The sequence below is a fragment of the Pocillopora damicornis genome, chromosome 1, assembly GCF_964200805.1.
Source record: "Pocillopora damicornis chromosome 1, jaPocDami1.2, whole genome shotgun sequence".
NCBI classification, from domain to species: domain Eukaryota; kingdom Metazoa; phylum Cnidaria; class Anthozoa; order Scleractinia; family Pocilloporidae; genus Pocillopora; species Pocillopora damicornis.
In genome coordinates, this window is record NC_142670.1 from 11,956,489 (window position 1) to 11,975,833 (window position 19,345).

At 38.4% G+C, this 19,345-nt stretch overlaps 2 protein-coding genes, 1 long non-coding RNA gene and 1 pseudogene across 4 annotated transcripts; 3 read left to right on the plus strand and 1 right to left on the minus strand.

The window, feature by feature from the left end:
* Window positions 1–87: 87 nt before the first annotated feature.
* On the plus strand, window positions 88–9,439 carry LOC149051999 (uncharacterized). The gene is made up of 5 exons (XR_016188203.1): window positions 88–351; window positions 7,641–7,780; window positions 7,877–7,991; window positions 8,443–8,635; window positions 9,317–9,439. It is a non-coding gene; the product is annotated as an uncharacterized LOC149051999 (long non-coding RNA).
* Window positions 1,356–4,226, plus strand: LOC149052000 (uncharacterized; annotated as a pseudogene). Its single transcript, XR_016187809.1, has one exon. The product of XR_016187809.1 is annotated as an uncharacterized LOC149052000 (transcript).
* Window positions 4,270–6,832, minus strand: LOC149052001 (uncharacterized). Its single transcript, XM_089210061.1, has one exon. It carries the CDS (start codon window positions 6,718–6,720, stop codon window positions 5,158–5,160), a length of 1,563 nt encoding a protein of 520 aa, XP_089066187.1. The 5' UTR covers window positions 6,721–6,832; the 3' UTR covers window positions 4,270–5,157.
* Window positions 9,440–11,201: 1,762 nt separating the features above from the next.
* LOC149052002 (adhesion G protein-coupled receptor D1-like) lies at window positions 11,202–14,412 on the plus strand. Its single transcript, XM_089211053.1, has 7 exons — window positions 11,202–11,301; window positions 11,407–11,557; window positions 11,879–11,950; window positions 12,641–12,729; window positions 12,905–13,025; window positions 13,292–13,333; window positions 13,443–14,412. Exons 4-7 carry the CDS (start codon window positions 12,677–12,679, stop codon window positions 13,560–13,562), a joined length of 336 nt encoding a protein of 111 aa, XP_089067179.1. The 5' UTR covers window positions 11,202–11,301; window positions 11,407–11,557; window positions 11,879–11,950; window positions 12,641–12,676; the 3' UTR covers window positions 13,563–14,412.
* Window positions 14,413–19,345: the final 4,933 nt, after the last annotated feature.

Consider the following 19,345-nt stretch of genomic DNA (forward strand, 5'->3'; position numbering starts at 1 on the left):
TTAAAAGTTCCTACTACAAGTTTTGTACGTTAGGAAAAACATGAAACGAGGGGAGAAGCTTTTGCAGGGCCGACGGTGGGGATTTAGTGTCCATTGAAACCGAAGAAGAATTGGGCCTTATCGTCAATGAGATTAAAGACACCAATGAACAAAGATGGCACATCGGTTTGGTAAGAGAGAACGGGAGTTGGACCTGGTTTAGTGGAACACTAATGACTATTTTTACATGGAGAGACTAACTAAGTGGGTGCAGAAGTAAGGCCGTGTTAGTCAAGAAGAACCAAAAGAGCCACTTTGCAAATTAATTCCATTGCGGAGAAGACACTTCATATATTTGTGAAATGCCCAAAGGTAAGAACACATTACATTTGTATACTACATTGTAAAAAGAACCTCGCATAAGAAAAGTGTCACCACGCCACAGAGTACACAGCTATGTCCAAGTGTAACTGTTAACTGCGCATGGGCATGTGCCACAATGTTTCTTACGTTTCACAAACTTGAAGGAAACTCACTTTAGTTAACTGATGGACAAAGGTATAAAAAAACTCCCTCTTTCAATCAGTTCTTCAAATTGTTAAAAAAAAAATTGAACCAACTCGAGCTCCAAAATGAACTGTGTTGGCGAGTTAGCATCGAGGAACCCTTCTTCAACTTTCTTGTTGCATGCACTAATAATGTTGAGAAAAATTGTTCGGCGGCTTTTTGGGTTGCATGAGTATCAAATTTTTAATTGTTTTGAAATTGTTATGATGTGGTTGAGTAATTGTTGTATTTCATCGTATTGCTGCTCAGCAATTCGTACCTCTTTTTACATTTTTTGAAACATAAGACTGTCTAGACGTTTATTTCGTGAAACGGCCGGAGTGCGATAGTTGACGACGCAATAGTAGCGGCAGGGCGAAAAAAGAGGGAGGTCAGGATCCGGTCGCATAACGAACGTGTTCGATACGCAAGCTGACACAAATTTTTCGTTTGACCGCTTCTTTCCCGACTTCTACCATCATGCTCCCTTTTACCAACTGAAAACCCGGAACAGGCTATGGAAATATTGTCTTGAAAACTCTAAGATCCATGAATAACTTTCATAGAAATAGAAAATAGTTTATAATCCAAACATCTTTTCAAAAAAATTTACGCAAATCGAGAAAAATATTTTGTTACGTGACACTTGCGCGAGTAGTCAGCACTTTGTAACGATACAGCACATCGTGTCGCATTAGGTTGCACTAGGTTGACTTGGAGTCACTACACGAACGGAATAAACTGTACCAAGTGTATTGCGATGTTCTGCCACAAATGTGGAAAATAATTTGTGAGCAATGAGTTATTCTGCCGTTACTGTGGAACAATTACTGGTTTGCAGCTGACGTCATACATTTATGCAAATTAATCGTCCGCCATGTTGGTGCTCATCTCAGGTGTGAAATTTCATGCAAATATAGTGCCATCTCTATAGTGCCCTCTTTCAAATACTTTGTTCTATGGATACTTCAAGCGAAAAAAATCCAGAATCGCAAGAGAATATTCTTCTCAGGATACCCGTGCTTTCGAGCTATGCGGAGGGCCTAGAAAGCCATGTTCGAGAGCGATATTTAAAGAAAATTTCTGTGGTCGGTGTCGATCCAGCAGCCATTCCAAAGGAGCAGTTCCACTCAGAATGTTTGCCCCCGATTGAAGTCTCGGACCTTCTTTCCTATTTAGTTCTCGAGACAAGTTACTATACAAATAAGCAGTTTAAAGCTTTCAAAAGTCTTGAAGCGTACAAGCAAGTGGTGTCTGGCTTCGTAAACTCGGTTCAAGGAGCAGAGATTCTCAACAAGATTGTTGTTGTGGCGAAGGTGAAACATTCGCAACGGATGAACGATCCTCTGATAGACATTTGGATCATCGCAGAAAGTGATGGTACCATTCTTTCAGCTCATTGCTTAGGCTGCAAGGCAGGCCTTGCTGAATCCTGCTCGCACGTAGCAAGTGTCCTTTTCTATATCGAAGCAGTGACAAGAATCCAAGGGAAACTCGCATGTACTCAAACTAAGTGCACGTGGATTCTGCCAACGTATGTTAGAGAAGTGCCGTACTCGAAGGTGCGGGATATCGACTTTTCGTCCGCGAAAAAGCTTAAAAAGACACTGGACCAAAGAATCGACTCCCTGCACCCAAATTTCGGGGAACAACAGAAAAACTCAGCGGAGAAGGACGATCTAAGTTCGCCCACCGCGTCTCTATCAGGAGAAGAAATGCAGGCTGTGTATGCGAAGCTAATGCTTGCAAAATTAAAGCTGCTGTTCTCAGCTTCATCGATCCCTAAGCTGACCAGTTTATCGATGAGAGCCGCTCCCTGTCGATTATTCCCAATCTATTTGAAACGGGAAATGTTGATCTTGCTTATCCAGAACTACTAAGAAAATGTGTTGAAGTGACATTGGATATTTCTGATGAGCACGTAAACAAAGTGGAACTCAACACAAGAAAGAGATCAAGCCAGTGGGTCGGGATTTTTTAGACATCGTGCTGGCAGAATTGGTGCGTCTGAAAGTCACGCAGCATTTCACACAAACATTGCACAGCCCTCTCAGTCTCTGATTAAAACAATTTGTTACCCAAGCCTCTACATAGTTAACACTAAAGCTACCAGGCATGGTAAGAGGCATGAAAGTGATGCTGTAAATGCATACGAAGCTGCTGTAAAAACTGGTCATGTGAACTTAACTGTTAAGAAGTGTGGCTTGTTTATTAACAAAGAACATGAATTTCTCCATGCCACTCCTGATTTCTTAGTTTCATGTGACTGTTGTGGCACTGGATGCGGTGAAGTGAAGTGCCCGATTATAATCGAAGATGGCAACTTTGAGAACTTTGCTCAGCAGAAGAATTCCTGCTTAGAAAAAGTGAATGGACATTTACAGCTTAGAAAAAATCACAGCTACTACTATCAGGTGCAGCAGCAGCTTTTCTCTGTGCTTGGAATCAAGTATTGTGAGTTTGTGGTTTGTGCCATTGATGAGAAAAAGAGCATGAATTTAATAGTGCTGCGCATATATCCAGATGTGCAGCATTGGAACTCTGTACTGCCCAAATTGGAAACATTTTGGAGAATATGTATTCTTCCAGAAATTCTAGGGCGATGGTATACCAGAAAATGTACAGTGCCTCCTAAATTACCAGATAAGGATGGTATTTGTTGTTGCAGGAAAATCAGGCATGAGGAAACCATTTCATGCAGTAACAAAAATTGCCCTTACAAAAGGTTTCACCCTTCCTGTCTTTCGCTCACTGCCATGAGAAAGCCAAAGACTTGGTATTGCCCTCGCTGCTCTCGACTTCCCCAGTTCAAGAGAAGAGGTGGTACCAGGACATCAGCACAACCCCCTACAGCATCTATTCGGGCAGCTATGAAATTGGACAGCATCTGCATCTGCAAGACTAAGCCTAGTACAACAGAGAAGGTTGTAGAATGCCATGGAGACAACTGTGAAAATGGAAAATTTTTCCACCTTTCCTGCCTCGGTTTCAACAGAATGCCCAACAATTATCAAACAACCTGGAAATGTTATGAATGCAATAAAGTTGCCACTGTCCATTCAGCCACCACCCTTGCCAAGTATTGTTCTTCATCAGATTCCTCAAGTGGTGAAGAGGAAAGTGATATTTCTATCATTAAAGTCACTCATGGCAGCAGTGGCAAGTCTAGTCCTCTGGGAAACCTAACTGACTCACATTTTGATTTAATTCTTAGTCCCACTGGATGGCTAGACTATGACATTATTCACCAAGCTCAAGTTTTGCTGCGTGGTGAGAATTCAAGCATAGAAGGCTTTCAGCGACCAACACTTGGCCCAGTTAGAAATTTTGATGTTGTCAGTGGTGAATTCATACAAATTTTGCACACTGGTCACAGTCACTGGGTGTGTGTAAGCTCAATTATTGGATGTGAGCTGGGACATGTTAATCTTTATGACAGCCTGTATCATGACTCTGTTTTAACCCAAGAGGTTGAAGAACAAACGAATGACTTGTCAGGGGGCTGTTTGGTTGCTCTTAACCCTATGCCAGTGCAGCAGCAAACAAATGGAAGTGACTGTGGGGTTTTTGCAATTGCATTTTCCACCTGCCTGGTCTTTGGAGAAGATCCCACATTCATAAATTTTGATACTCAAAGTATGAGAACTCACTTAGCATCATGTCTAAGTAATGGCAAATTTACTTTGTTCCCTACATTCTAAGTACACCGATTATGCATACAGTCTGAAGTGAAGGATAAAATCCATGTAATTTTGTTTTTAATCAATTTCAGTTCTCAATCTATGTACATTACATGCATGAGAAGATCATTTACTTTGTTCATAAAAGAAAACTAAGTTTTGCAGGGCAATTTTTTTAATCACACTTGCCAGTCAAAGTTGTTTGTACCTCAGTTGTAATTTTCATGGTATTCTTTGCTTTCCCTACTAAGACACACAACAGCCAATGGTAATTGAATGCTAAAATGTCTACTGTTTTAAAATAATTATAAATTAAAGATGACAGGGCTGGATGCATTCTTCATCCAATCTGCATGCCAACATTAAGTCAAATCAATGTTTCATTTCTTTTCCTCTCATTTCGACAATGGCACACCCACATAAAGACAATGTCAAACAACCCTCCAGTTTCAAAGGAAGGAATCAACAAGCAATATCTAATTAAAAGGGGACATAAACAGGGGTTTGGTTTCTCTTTCCAAGGCTTTAAATTTTTTTTTAAAGAATGATCAAGGGTTTGAAGTATATTGTTGACACCCTCATGGAGAATTCCTCGATCATCAGATACAATATTATTTCACTATTTACAGTACAACTAAAAAAAAAATGTGAACACCAAAATAAGTTGTGGGTATTAGTCAAGTAGCACAAACCTGATTGGGGTATTCTGGATAGAACACAGTTTGATGAAAAAGTAATAAACAATGTTCACAGTAACAATTCAGGCATATTTCAGTTGTTCACCATTTTCTGAATTGCACTGTAACATCCAAGGTTTACAAATTAAACAAATGGTAAAGTACATTAAGAATATTTATTGGAATATCCACATTTCTGGAGAGTTCCATGTGTCTTTGTTTCTAAATTTATCTTCAATCATACGCAACATAACTATTTGAAATGGGAGGTTTGCCTAATCAAAAGGTACAATAGGAGGACAGAAGTTAACAAGAGCTGCACAAACTCTTATCATGTGATCCACCAGTGGAGTGTGGCGATCAGAGTTTTCATGATTAGATATAAGATAGTCAGTTGGCTGGGTACCTTCTAGAATCGTAAATTTTCGTCTGAGTAATCCAATCACACGTTCAACATGGATCCTTACATTTGCAATTCCTCTAGTCTGCTCCACATCCACTGGGTCCAGCTGAGATTTTCCCTTTGTAAAAGCTGGGATTACCAGTCTTGCTTGCTTGAGACCAATGCTTTCACTAACGGTAAATCCTCGGTCAGCCATCACCATATCTCCCGGAAGAAGCTTGTCCAGAAAACCACAGTTCTCGGTTGCAAATTTATCAGAGACACGACCTCCCCAGGCTTCTGAAACAAAAGAAATCGTTCCTTGGGGGGTTATACCAACAAGAATCTTGATAGTGTTGTGGTGTTTATAACTGGAAAATGTCTGTGCTCTGGCAAGCAAGTTTGATGGTCTTTCAATAAACACCTCAAAACAGTCGATAACAACAGTTGTTTTCCTGCCAAAGGCATACTGGAAACACTGGGGCATTGTCTTCCAAAGTTGATGCCTGTCTGGCCAGTAAAAGGGAAACAGTCTCTTGTCCATTACCACAATCCAATGGAAAAATATTCTTGAAATAGTTGAAAGCGATACAACAAAACGGTAGGCAAGGTCCTGTAACGGTACATTAAGCCTAAGTTTCATGAGTACAATAATAAACTCTTGGAACCTATCGAGTGACTGAGTTTGCCTTTTTACATGTGAAGCTACATGGTCAAACACAACCATTAGCACTTCCAAGGAAGGTAGACCAGTATAGAAGCGAACCTTCTCGTCAGAGTCAAAGAACTCTTTATCCGGTGCCCGATACGTGCTTTTTTGAAACATGTATTCTAATTCGGTGGTTTGGCATTCCGAATCCTTTAGCTCTGTGTCTGCTTGGCACTCGGCATCTCTCATAATTTGCGTTCTGATTTCATCAGACTCACTGCCTTCATCACATGCCGTAAAGTCACCGGAAAAGGCATCTTCGTTTCCAGTTTTTTCTTCTTCTGTGGAGGTGCTTGGCTGATTAAAGTCGATCTGGGCCACAGGAAGACTGCTTTCGATGAGTTTCTGACGCTTCTCTGCCGCTTCGCGTTCTTGTTGCTCGATGGCGTGTTTCTCTCTTTTCTTCGCTCTTTCTTGCCTCTTTGCTCTCGCTTCATAGTCTATCTCACGGCCATAACTTTTCTTTCCGAGCTCTGAAGTTGGCACCCAATCTACATTGTGCTTGTCCCAGTAAGGAGATGGCTTTCCAGAGACAAAATGCTTGCCGCATACTCGTTCGCTTTTGAGAACGTCTTTTGCTTTTGTGTCGCCCCGACTTATCGCTTGTATCCACTTTTCTCTCCTCTCTGTTGTCAATTCTTCTTCGAAGGTAGACTTATTATTGATAACTGATGGTATTCGATAAAATCCAATCCCTTTCTCCCGATCGCTTCTACTGCCACAGCCGAAAACTACACAAAGAACCATTTCTACTATCTCACGTTCACCTTACTATAAGCGCATTTGTAACTATTTGTTTGGGCACCAACATGGCGGATAGCAACCGTCGTCAAGACGAAAGTCATGTGGGTGAAAACCAAGAATAAAGAGACCAAAACAGGAAAATGTGTTACACAGTTCGTCAGATGAGAGATCTACCATTGAACATTACTTTGAAAGAGGATTTCGTTATGATACTATTGCTCATTTTCTTTTTGAAAAATACCATGATATTTGTATGAACTTTTGTAGGACTCTAAAGAGAAGGTTGCGTGAGTATGGGTTGAGAAGGAAAAATAAAGCTCATTAAGAGCACGAAACCGTTGTAACACGAAAAATAAATTTCTAGAAGGCTAGATTCACGTTTTTACTAACTTTTCGCTCTAGTTGTTATGTTTCATAAGAAAAATTCAAGTTTCGCTTTGCGCTATGCGTTTTTTTTTGCTTGAGAGAAAATATGACCCGCCTTTTTCAAATTGGAAACTTTGAGTCACGCGAAGAAATTTCTAGTAGTCATTACATCAAAAGATTAGATAGATCCTGGCTTTAATGTGAATGTCAAAGAAAATCTACCCGCGAAATTGACATATTTCAAGGCCTGGACAAGGAGCCTCCAATTCATTTTATCTCGTTATGTCTTAATTAACAAATTCATCAAATTCTTCAAAAAAAAGCGCTGAATTAAACCTTTTTACAGCAAGACGATCAAGGTTAAACTAAAAAAACCAAGAAGAGGCCGTAAATTCATCGGAAATAGTTCAAGATAAAGTAAGAAATGAAAACGTCATATTCAGCGGTTTAACAATTAATACACGCGCATATTTTGCGATTTGCGTGGTATTTTCCAGGCACCACAGGGGCGATTTGAAATGACATAACGCGGTCTTGATCTACATTTTTCTTTAAAGATTCCTCAATGTCTACAGTAACTTCGTCGCCTTTACCATCACGTGAAATAGCACTTGCAACCTCGCTATCCACCTCGCCGTCGCGATCGCCATCGCCGTCGCCGTCGCCGTCGCCGTCGTCATCTCCGGTTGAGCAGCTGGTATGTTTTCTAAATAGTCATTTACCGTATTTTTGCAAGCCGCTTTTGAGGATCCTCCTTATTTGCAATTGTGATAGACATTATTTTTTATTCTAGGCAGATGAGTATTAAAGTAAATGATTTGAACCCAGGAGTATCAGTAGTTCTGAAAAGAACTGTTGTTGGTGACTGACGTTTCGACTATCTGTGCGATAGTCATCTTCAGAGTCAAGTGAGTAGTAGTTGTCAGTCGATGATGTTATAAAGTCTGGTCTGTTGAACGTGATTGGTCTGTTTAGTTAAACAGTTCTTTTCAGAACTACACTCACCCGGACGATCACACTACACGAACTGCAGATGAGTATGTTTCAAAATTTGACGGAATAAATATTACCAGAAAGAGTTCCATACAGGTATTTAATTTACATAACTTAAAGGCTTTTAACTTTGATATATGTTTCTAAAACCATGAAAACTAAATATCTGACCTTTAAGGATAAACCACCATTCAAGCCACATGAGGTGAAAGTAGCGAGGTTTAGAAATAATCCAGGTTCCTAAAAGAGTTCTTGAGCCAATAAATACCCAGGACAGCATTGAGGGCCTGCTGCTAGACTTTTCCGCATTCTTAATTTATAAATTGTATATTTGAGATTGGCTGGTCGTATTTTATGTACTTGTAGGAAGCTGTAACTGTGTTCGAAGATTTTACCATAAAAATCAAGAACGTCACAAGGGACGCCATGGGAGACATTAAAACGCCACAAAAATCTATCTTTGAGGTGGCAGAGGCCGTCGAGAAATTTGCTCTTAATTATAGCAAGCGACACCTGAGTGGAATGAGGCCTTCAAAAAGTTTTGTTTTCCGAAAAATGGGTGAGGTTGCGGCCTTCAATCCTGTTTAGTTTTAAAGTCTATTCCTCTGTTACTTACTGACTAACTGATCGACTGAGTTGTCTAGTTTCCTAGAAGATGTAAGAACTCAGTTATCAACCCAACCTATCAGAAACGTCATTGCTGAATTTCATCGACTCATCGGTTTTTTTAATTTGTTCAATATTTTTATATTTTGCGGTGAACAATTAAGGAAAGAAAAAGGAATGCTTCAAAATTTTCATCTTCTCGCTCTATTTGTTGAAACTTTCCGTAAATATTAGTTTGGTGAGCAACTAACTGGAATTCTCAAATCTCCGAAATACTTTCCGCTTGCTTCATCCTATGCACTGAACTCAAAATTGACATATCGCCTGCGATGCATATAAATGCAAACTTTTTAACCGTACCCGTAAAAATTCCCTAATGAACTCCTTCTAAACGCACCGAAACGTGCCGGGGAATGAGATGAGTATTCACAATTTTAGTCCGTGCAGTACCACTCACTTTTAATCAGTTTAACTTTGAAAAAACGGTTTAAAAATAGTTTAATTCGCTGGAACATCACTAAAGAACAAACATATTACAAAAAGCACGTTATGTTTGTTTATATGTGCTATTGTAAACTTCACAGTAAGTGCTTTTATGTGTACGTCATTAAGTTTACTTTGTTTTTTCCCACAGTTTTGGTCATTCAAAAAGCCCATCGCCTGAATACGAGTGGCTTCCACTTTGAGGAAAAGGGATGGCGAACGAGAATCGATATCGCATCTTCAAATTTTAAGGAAAATGGTTCGTATTAACCAGCCTGTTCACATTATAACTTTTAATTTCCTTGGTTTCTCCGAACGAAGTTTCTGTATTGAAATAAAGCCTCATATAAATGCGCTTCATTAGTTTACATAGTCTATTTTCTTTAACCATTCGCCTTCCTTCTAATGTCGCATACCTTAGAGCCTGATAAAAATTTGAATTTTTTGGGCTTTTTGTTGTTGTTTGATAACTTTTTTTGTTGATTCTTGGGGGGTTTAAGGATCATTGGTAGTTGCGTTTGTGTACAAGGATCTGCATGACCTACTGCTAACAGATCAAGCCATCAGGAGTGGAACAGACAACCAAAGGTGACGTTCTTTTAATATCAGTCCATGTTGTTTATCCCCAAAAACACAACACGCAAGCACATAGGATTTAAGTTCAACTGAGCTGAACTTAGAAACTTTCCAAAAATGCCGACTAAGGTTGGAAGACTACCAACTTGTCTCTGACCATTCCACCTCCATGAAAAATTCGCTTGAATCTACCAATATGATATAATGTTGTATTTTCAAATGCAATTTCCTTCAAAGGTATATCAACTCTAGAATCATGGTCGTAACTATGGACCCCAAGCCAGAGAAATTGCGAGAAAATGTTATCCTAAAGTTCAAAGACGTAAAGGTAACATTAAAATTAGTTGCTATGCGTTGTTTTGATTCATTCTGACGAGATAAACTTTATTTTCAGGTCTTGACAGCAGAGAAGCGCTGTATGTTTTGGAGTAGCTTTAGCAAAAGGTAAAAAAGAACTACAATATATTGTTGTATGGTATTTATTCCTTCTTATATTACATTAAGTGTAAAGGAGAATGAACGAAATTTCTCAGATGTTTTTGTGCAGATTAACACTTTCCTGGAAGCCTACATGTTGTCTTCTTTAGAGAGGGGAAGTTTGACTGAAATGTTCTCGCGCAAAATTGTCAAACATCACCTCTTCCCCAAACAATGGATCATTTTATGCCTTTTGTTAACTTTACTTTTTTTCAGGTCTGAGGGATTTTCAGAGGAAGGATGCCATGCAGTTACATCAAAAAGCAACTCAGAAGAAACAGTTTGCAGCTGCAATCATTTGACGCATTTTTGCCGTCTTAATGAACTACAACGGTAGCACAAAGGTAATCAATTAATTATTGCCTTACTCAATAATTTTATGGGCTCAATTAACTAAATTAATGTTTTCCTTCATTTTTGTTGTTGTTGTTATTGCTGTTGTTTGTTTTTTTTTTGTAACAGCTCACCGAGAAGGACAAAGCAATTCTGAAAATTATTACCTACGTGGGAATGAGCCTTTCCATCTTCGGGATACTTTTAACAGTAATACTTTATTCGTGCCTCACGTAAGTAATGTACCTGAATAATAACTAGGTAAATACTTAACTCCCCTCACCAAGGCTGGTAAGAAAAGAGATCTCAATGCAAATCTCCACACAAATAAGAACGTACAAGTAGGATAATTCACAAATTCAAGCTACATTTCATGCCTCATCAAGAGTGCTTGAACAGCTCATGGTCTCACAGTTTATGAATTTTTTAGGGTTTAGATATTTTCCTTTTGGTCCTCTCTGGAGCTATTTACTGATTTTTTCTTTCCTTTGCTGTCAAGATTTAGTTGATTTTTTTGTCATATTTTGCTGTCTTTTAATTCAGTTTTATTGTGTTTGGCTGTGCTTACTGTCTTCAGTGTGTTGTTGTTTTTGTTGTTGTTACTTTTGTCTCGTTCATTCTTTTTAATTTATTGTTATTTCACTAGAGATGTCCGTCAGCCTCTCTCTCAAATTCGACTGATGTGTTTCTATATCCCTTGGAGCTGGACAGATCATCTTCCTCGCCGGAATAAACGCCACAGAAAACAAAGTTAGTGTCCTCTCCGTCTATCCATAGAATGAATTAACACTTTGCACCGAAAATATCTTGTCGAAAGGAGCACGATAAGAATACGAAAACTCTTTCCTTTCACAGGCTGCCTGTGTTACAATAACAGCTCTGATGCAGTATTTCTTGATGGCCGCTTTCTGTTGGATGCTGATCGAGGGAATTTATCTCTACCTCTTCGTTATGAAAGTTTACAACATCAACACTAAGATGTACATGTCTCACGTTATCTCATGGGGTAAGTTCATTAATTTAAAACTTGGATCGCCAAATCTGGTGTTTTCGTCCAGTAAAGTGTTTCGATCTCCTTCCTTTCTCTAAGGGTAGGTCTTACAGTGATCATGGTGGCCATTCCACTTGGCACCGCTGCTGGAGAAGAAGGGTTACAAAGCTATACGAGTAATAAACAGTAAAAAAAAAAAATTTAACGCTTTCTTCTTGCTCTTCTCCTTTTAATTCGTTTCATTTAATTTTTTTTTTATATATATTTTGTGATAGGCATCATTTCATTTGCTGACAACTTGTATTTATTTCTAGTGTTTCATTTCTTCGTGTTTAGTTGCTGGATTTCCACGACCATCAACCTGATCTGGATATTCGTCGCCTTTGTGGCTTTCATTATATTGAAGTTGTGAGTTCATGATTAGTGTTGGTGATTGTAATTGGTATACCTGGACTACTTGCTGCTAAACATTTTTTCCTCAGCTCTTTAAAACGAATTAAGTATTTATGATATGACCCCACACAATATTTACCATTTTATTTTTCCTATTTACTCACAAAAAACTTTGGACGTAGCCGCTGTTTTCGGAGATGCTGGTCAACTTTAACCTAATGATGGTCTTCAATAGCGAGAAAAACCTGTGGAGGCAATGTCCTCACAGGCATAAGATGGCTTCATAAATTCTCTGGCTTTTACTTCATAGTATGAAAAAATAAATAAATGAATAAAAATCTATCCCTTCCCTCCACGCAAAAATAACACATGAAAAAAAAAAATTAAAAAGATAAAAGGAGAAGGAAAAGTAGGATATATCGAATTTGTATAATTTAGCATGAGGCTTTACTTGGCGTGGTTCTTTCAGTTTAGACACTTTTGTGCGCGATTTCTTTTGCTCGTTGGTAGATGATCGAAACTCATAATCAAGGTCCCCCAGTTGAGAGTTCTATTCGCTGTAAATGACTCTTCATCCCACGCTTGTTACCGAATTAGTAACTTCCTTGGCAAAGATACCCTCTCCTGCTTTGGCTATTCGACATCCATATCTAAATAATCGCTTTATTTTTTTTTTATTTTTTATTTTTTTGTTGTATATTTTAGCTCAACATTTTGATACTCTTACGAGTAGTAAGGGAGATGACTAATTTGTTGCAGCAAACAGGGGCAGACCACCATTTTCAACAAATACGGTGAGAATCACAACATAAACTAAAACCAAATAGTGGAAGACATTGCCATAACCTCCTGTGGGGCTATATTTGCCTAGCTTCCTCATTCCTTAATCAGTAAGGCACCAACATATCTAACAATGAAAATTCATTGTTAATTGAAATTAAAAGAATGTTTTTTTATTCTAACTCCTAGTCTTGGCATCAAAGCATGCGTGGTGATAATTCCCCTGCTGGGTGTCACGTGGCTATTCGGTCTCCTCTCGCCTGTACATAAAGCTTTCGCTTACATCTTGACCATACTTAACTCTACTCAGGTCAGTGTTCGATGGTAACTGTAAAAAGTCATTAAGTCTATTATTTATTTCACCTCCTACCCAAGTGAGACACCATTAGGATGGTCAGATGATATATTTATTTTTTACTTTCAAAACAAAAAGGTGTTAACTATGCAAGAGAAGACAGACTTCTTCAGTTATAAGATATGCAATTTTCTTTCCTTCTTGAAAATCTTAATAAATATTGGACTAATTTGTTTGCATATTATAAAATTAATGATCTTGAAATCATTTTCATGCTGCAGGGTTTCCTGATTTTCCCTCTACACTGCATGCGTAACACTCTGGTGAGATAAAACATCAAACTGATAATTAACTGCATATCATCAAGTTTTAGTATTTCGATAAATATCCGAGTGCTAAGAACCGTATTTCGTGTTGCTCGTCTATCTGCAGAACAGAGAGCGATTCAAGAGAAAGATGAACATCGTTTTTCCGTCTTCTATAAAGGACAACTCCACAAGAAAGAGCTCACAGGTCAATTCAAATGAGGTTGGGAATGTGTGGACAGTTTAATTGCAGTCTTGTGCTGAATTTGCATCGAAATAGTACTTAACTTAAATAACTGGATTCAGCCAACCGGAAATAACAACCAAATACTTAGAACAATCACTTAGTTAACAGCAATAAGTCAGTTACGATCGGTCTGAGTTACGATCTGCTGGTAAAAGAGTTCTTTGTCTTCATTATTGTTTAAGCATTCAACTGGTTGTATTATTTTGTAACCCATCATTTTTATGATAATAAGATTATTTTGTAGTTGATCGTATATTTGCAGGCAAGAATCATCGAAATACACCAATCTATAAGTTTAAATTTCTAATGGCTCCGTATGTTGATGACTGCAGTGTTTCACTTACTTAGACTACAAACTTCTTATCACTGTTATTAATTTTAACTACAAGCTATGGATAGTCTCTGAAACTATTAGTTTCTAGAAATTTCTAGAATACCTAACATGACAGGACGGATAATGCGTGCACTGTAAGTACCTCCCGTTGTCCCATACAAAGCCTTAGAAAAGTTTTCTAAGGCTTTGTATGGGACAGCGGGAGGTACTTACAGTGCACGCGTTTTCCGTCCTGTCATGATGGTGACATGCATACAAAGGAACTTTTCTGCAAAATTTTCTAAGGTTGCGTAGCTATGGGGTAGCACCACCCAAATGGTTGTTGTAAGCTTCTGGAACACTTTGTGCAAAAGGACTCTGTCGTGCAGCAGTAGTACTTGTTTTTGTCGGGAGTGACTGATTTTTCAGAAAGTTTTGATAAAAGGAGAGCGACTGTGGAAGATTTTTAATTTCGAGGAACTTGGCAGACAACTGTGAGATTGTGTCAGTGGTGAGCTAAGATGTAATTTGTAGTGGGCTTAAATAAGTTTATTTAGCATAAAAAATGTGCTTCCTTTAAGAGTCGCTCCTTAGTAACAATATTAAAGTTGTTTAATAGTGTTCTTTCTGTCGGTTAAATTGTACCGTGACAAAAAAATGCTAATAGTAGTAGCAGCTAAAGTTGACGTTCAAAGCCATATCATGGTTCAACCAGGAAAATGACACCGACATTACACTTTCAAATAAACAAATCACTTTTAACGACACACCCCGTTTAACCCACGTGGCCGATTTCCCAAGACGCAGACTATACCTTTTCGTTATTATTCTTAAATAATACATTTACGCTTGAAAATGTTTAGACAAGAAACCAAACATGCAGGAATTTAAAGAAAAGCTATAATACAATGGCAAATAGAGAAATGCACTCTTCCCTAATTCACAGATTTTCCCGCGAATCCTTTTTTCCTGATTTAACTAGCCAATTTAAACAGACATGTACGGGTCCACAAATGATCCCAGGACCGCAAATGATCCCGGACCACAAATGATCCCCAAATTGGACCGCAAATGATCAAATAAAGTAAAAGTATGGCCAAGGAAAAATCACAGAAGAAATTTGTCCAAAATGTGGACAAAAATTCCAGTGCTACTCACAAGGTGTTTTTGAGAGCGGTGGAGTGTTGCAGTACTACTCAGACGACAGCGTCTTCTGTAACAGTTGCTTAATGGACGAATTTTAGTTTGGAGTTAGGTACAACAAAAACAAGTGCCGCAGTTGGGTGGAAACTTATTAGTCTAAAACACTACGTTGTTGTTGTTGTTGTTGTTTTTACTGACATCGTTTCTGTTGTTGCCAGCCGGGTGACGTCAATGGACTGATACAATCTGATTCAAAGATAGAACGCTATACCACGCCGGCATGCCAATGTGTAGCTAGTTAAGCAAGAATATGTAGCGTTTATTGTGTAGTCGAAAAGAATCTCGCTCAGAATTTTAAGATATATAGTAAAGAGAATTCTAGCTTCGTTTATGAAGGTGCTATTCATAGCATCGTAGCATGAAAAAAGTAACAAAAAGAAGCCAGTTGTAAGCCATAATTTAAGATGAGTTAATAAAAATAATTGTTATTCACGCCAGTTCCCTATCCTCACCATTCCCACATCCAAGCCATTCCTTATTTTTTGGTCGGGATCATTTGCGGTCCCCATCAGGGATCATTACTGGTCCGGGATCAATTGCGGTCCAATTTGGGGATCATTTGCGGTCTGGGATCCGTTTGCGGTCCGGGATCATTTGCGGTCCTGGGATCATTTGCAGATCTGTACAGACACACTAAATCAAAGCCCAAAATCTTATCTTTTCTTCTACCATCACTGTCTCTAAATTTATTTTTTAGTGTTCGTAGAAGGTAATTAAGGTGCAGTTTCGTAACGTACTAAAGTAATATTAAGTAGGCAAGTGAATTTAATGAGCGAATTGCGAATTTTGTATTGTAATGTATTGTAAGTCATGTTCTGTTTACTAATGTAATGTAAGTAACATTACGCTGTAAGTGACTGTTACTAAGTGACTGTTAATATAAGTAAGAAATAAGTACTAGTGACTAATCCAATAAGTACAGTATTGTAATAAGTAGAGTGATGTCGAGTAATGTGAGTAGAGTAATGTAATGTAAGTTTAGTTTTGTACAAATGTTTCTGCAATAAATGTTTATTAAATTTAAAAAAAATTTAAAAATTAAGTTGACATTCAAAGTTGTTGCTTAATGGACAAATAGATGAATACGCAAATGGTTGAATAAATAAACAGCAAAGGACAGAAGAACCCTTATGATTGGGTCGTTTTTGATCAGTTACATTTCCCAGTTTTTTTTTTTTCGCATCCCTAAGATAAGGAGTACCATTTTGAATCGAAAATACATCGAATAATTTGGAATTCAATAGGGGCGACGCTAGCCGGAGATGGCATAAACCAAGAAATTATAATCTCTTGCGCAAACTTCATCAAACAGCGATTAAAGAACTTTACGCAGAGTAAACAGTTTAAAGGAAAAAAGCTTAGCGATAGAAATGCGGAATATTTCCAGGGGCCTGGCTTTCAAATATCACTACAACGGAGAGGCTAGCATTGCAGAGGAATTTCAATCAGCGAAAGAAGGAGTTGATCATGTAGATGTGCCCAACTCGGTTTACAACAGGCTAGACTTCGTCATACCTATTTATAAATCAGCATGGATGGAGAAGCGTACGATTTAGGCGGAATAAGTAATTTAAAAAGAACGTCCTGGAATGTACAAGTACATTTCTCTCTACACCGCCCAAATGCGATATGTAAAAACGTTTCAAGCTTCGATTGACTAACTTTATTGCAGCTAAGACTATTGGATATTCCAGAATAAATAATCAATTATTCCATGAGCACAGAAAGATACTTGAGAGTACGATGTCTGGCCCACAGGGCACATCACTATGACCCAGGAACGTCTTCACTCAGGCCTTTGGACCCCACTGCTGCTTCTAAAATGTTGGAATTCAAACATCTGGACACAGAAGTAATGGTCTGCATGACACTTTTGCATGGAAGAGTTGTTTGTAGGCTGAACACTAAACTATGGCCGTCGGCCTCCGTTGGTTTTCTGATCAATTAACGATCAACTTTAGGTAAACTCACATCGAACTCACGATCTAAGAAAACCAAGAAGGAATCCTTTGACTCAGAGTTTGCCGTGCTGTAAAAATAATAATACATGTTATCGACACATGGGTTAGTTAGTCCATTAAAGTTAAAGGCCAACGAAATAATTACACCCACCAACTGAAACGACCGCATAAACAATAATCATTTCCGTTTATGCATACGAACAGACGGCATGCTAGCTTTAGCTGCCGGTTGATAAAACAGAAGCTGATTTAAAACAACTTTCATTTAGCGGAGCTAATAAAGAAATATCGAAAGAAATAACCACTCTTAACATAAATTATTTTTGAGCTGCTTCTTTATAAAATTGAAATTATAAAAAGTATTTAAAGACCTGAAGTTTTTCGATTATATTAAGAAAAACAATACTCCACATGTGGTGCAAGCTGCTTTTTATCAATTGGTCCGTCTTTGACCGGAAAAAATGGAGACAAACGCCATGAACAAGCTATCAGAGATCATAATTTGCATTAAATTCTAACTCGTGCGAAAGGGTTTATAAGGATGCCGTATATCCGCAACTCTCAAGAGGGGTGAATCAAATATTAGTGTAACGATACCTTTTACCAGCAACCTTTGCATATCTTGGCCATGATGAATTGGGTGATGAAAGGAACTGAATCCAGCAAAATTTTTTATATTGACATGTTGTGTGCTAAGTACGACGCTAGTTGTTCCTGGTTGTTGTGCGGCAGCTATCAAATTGCGTGTGATGAGTAAAACTGAATCCGACGAAGAGAGCAAAACTTTTTTTTAAAAGTTGTGCGCTAGTTTAGTAACCATCTAATTATATCTTGACTTTCCTTTTGCGAAACATTTATATCTATTTTTGAACGTCCTGTGTAATTTGGCCAAACAAAACCGAAAAAAAAATGTCAGTTGGCGGTTATTTGGTGCTGTTGATTCAAACAAAACAAACCAGATTCTAAAGATGCCCGCATTGAACTCTTAGTTCATAATCAGAAAAGGATCTCTTACAATTTGGGTTCCTGAAGCCTTTTAGATTCCATATAGTACAAAGCTATTAAAGATCAAAAAGCACAGGCGAGACATTCATGCTGTGGTCATGTTGTTTGCGTCATGGTTGTCTGCACAACAGCTTTGGTAGCCATATTTGGGATAACAGGAACACAATAGCTTAGTTGCTCTCGTTTTATGCCAACATGACAAGATGTAAAAAGGGAAAAACGTCTCCCCTTTAGATAGCTGCTGAACGATCGACGTGCATAGACAAGAGATCGAACTTAATCATTAGGGTCCGCTTAAAATGGCATTAGGTTAGACAGATGCAAGTTTAACATTCGATCCGGGATTTGGAAAAATGGTTGAATTGGTGTACTTTTTCCTTTCTCGTCACAAAGTAAAACAAAGTATTCATGAATTTCGATAACTGATTTTCTAAATAAGCTAAGGGGTTAAAGTGACGTGCACTCACAGAAAAAACAATTTAAAAAACCCTTAAAATTAGACATAGTTTGACGCTACTCTGGTTTGCAGATTTAATGAATGTAACCGAAGAAGTTACGATTCATAGACCCAACGTTTCGACACTCCTGTCTAGTGCCTTCATCAGGGGTGATCTAAACGCTGCAACAAGAGGTCCTTTTATATGATCACTAATTAGCGGCCTTTTTTCTGACGAGGTGTAAATAGGCGTCAAGAAGCAAACCGCCATCGTCACGATTTAAAGGAGCGTGGGCGGAGTTAATATGCCAAGCCTCCAAACAAAGGCGCTGATGGTAACGCCGATTAGTGGTGATAATTTTAGAATTATCCCACCCAATTGTATGTTTGGTTAAGCATGCATGCTCTGATAAAGCTGAATTTTCCTTTTTGCAAAGAAAAACCGCTTTTTGGTGCTCTTTTAATCGTGTACCAAACTGACGTTTGGTCTGTCCGATGTATTCGTTGTCACAGTCATTGCAAGGAATAGAATAAATGGCATCGGTTCGTTGTTCTTTCGTGACAGGATCCTTAGGTTTGGTGAAGGGGCATATCTTCACCTCGTCGGAAAAAAGGCTGCTAATTAGTGATCATATAAAAGGACCTCTTGTTGCAGCGTTTAGATCACCCCTGATGAAGGCACTAGACAAGAGTGTCGAAACGTTGGGTCTATGAATCGTAACTTCCTCGGTTACATTCATTGAATCTGCAAACCAGAGTAGCGTCAAACTATGTCTGATTGTCCACCTGGTTGCCGTGTGACCCTTAAAATTAATTATTTTTACGTATTAAAATTCAGCACGGAACTCCTTACAACCACATGGAG

What these genes read in the sequence shown, in the direction of transcription:
- LOC149052001 (XM_089210061.1), bottom strand. Translation starts at nt 6,720, where the DNA reads ATGGTTCTTTGTGTAGTTTTCGGCTGTGGCAGTAGAAGCGATCGGGAG.
- LOC149052002 (XM_089211053.1), top strand. Translation starts at nt 12,677, where the DNA reads ATGACTAATTTGTTGCAGCAAACAGGGGCAGACCACCATTTTCAACAA. An exon ending in CACCATTTTCAACAAATACG is followed by an intron (nt 12,730 to 12,904) that starts GTGAGAATCACA and finishes TCTAACTCCTAG; the next exon opens with TCTTGGCATCAAAGCATGCG. An exon ending in ACTGCATGCGTAACACTCTG is followed by an intron (nt 13,334 to 13,442) that starts GTGAGATAAAAC and finishes GTCTATCTGCAG; the next exon opens with AACAGAGAGCGATTCAAGAG.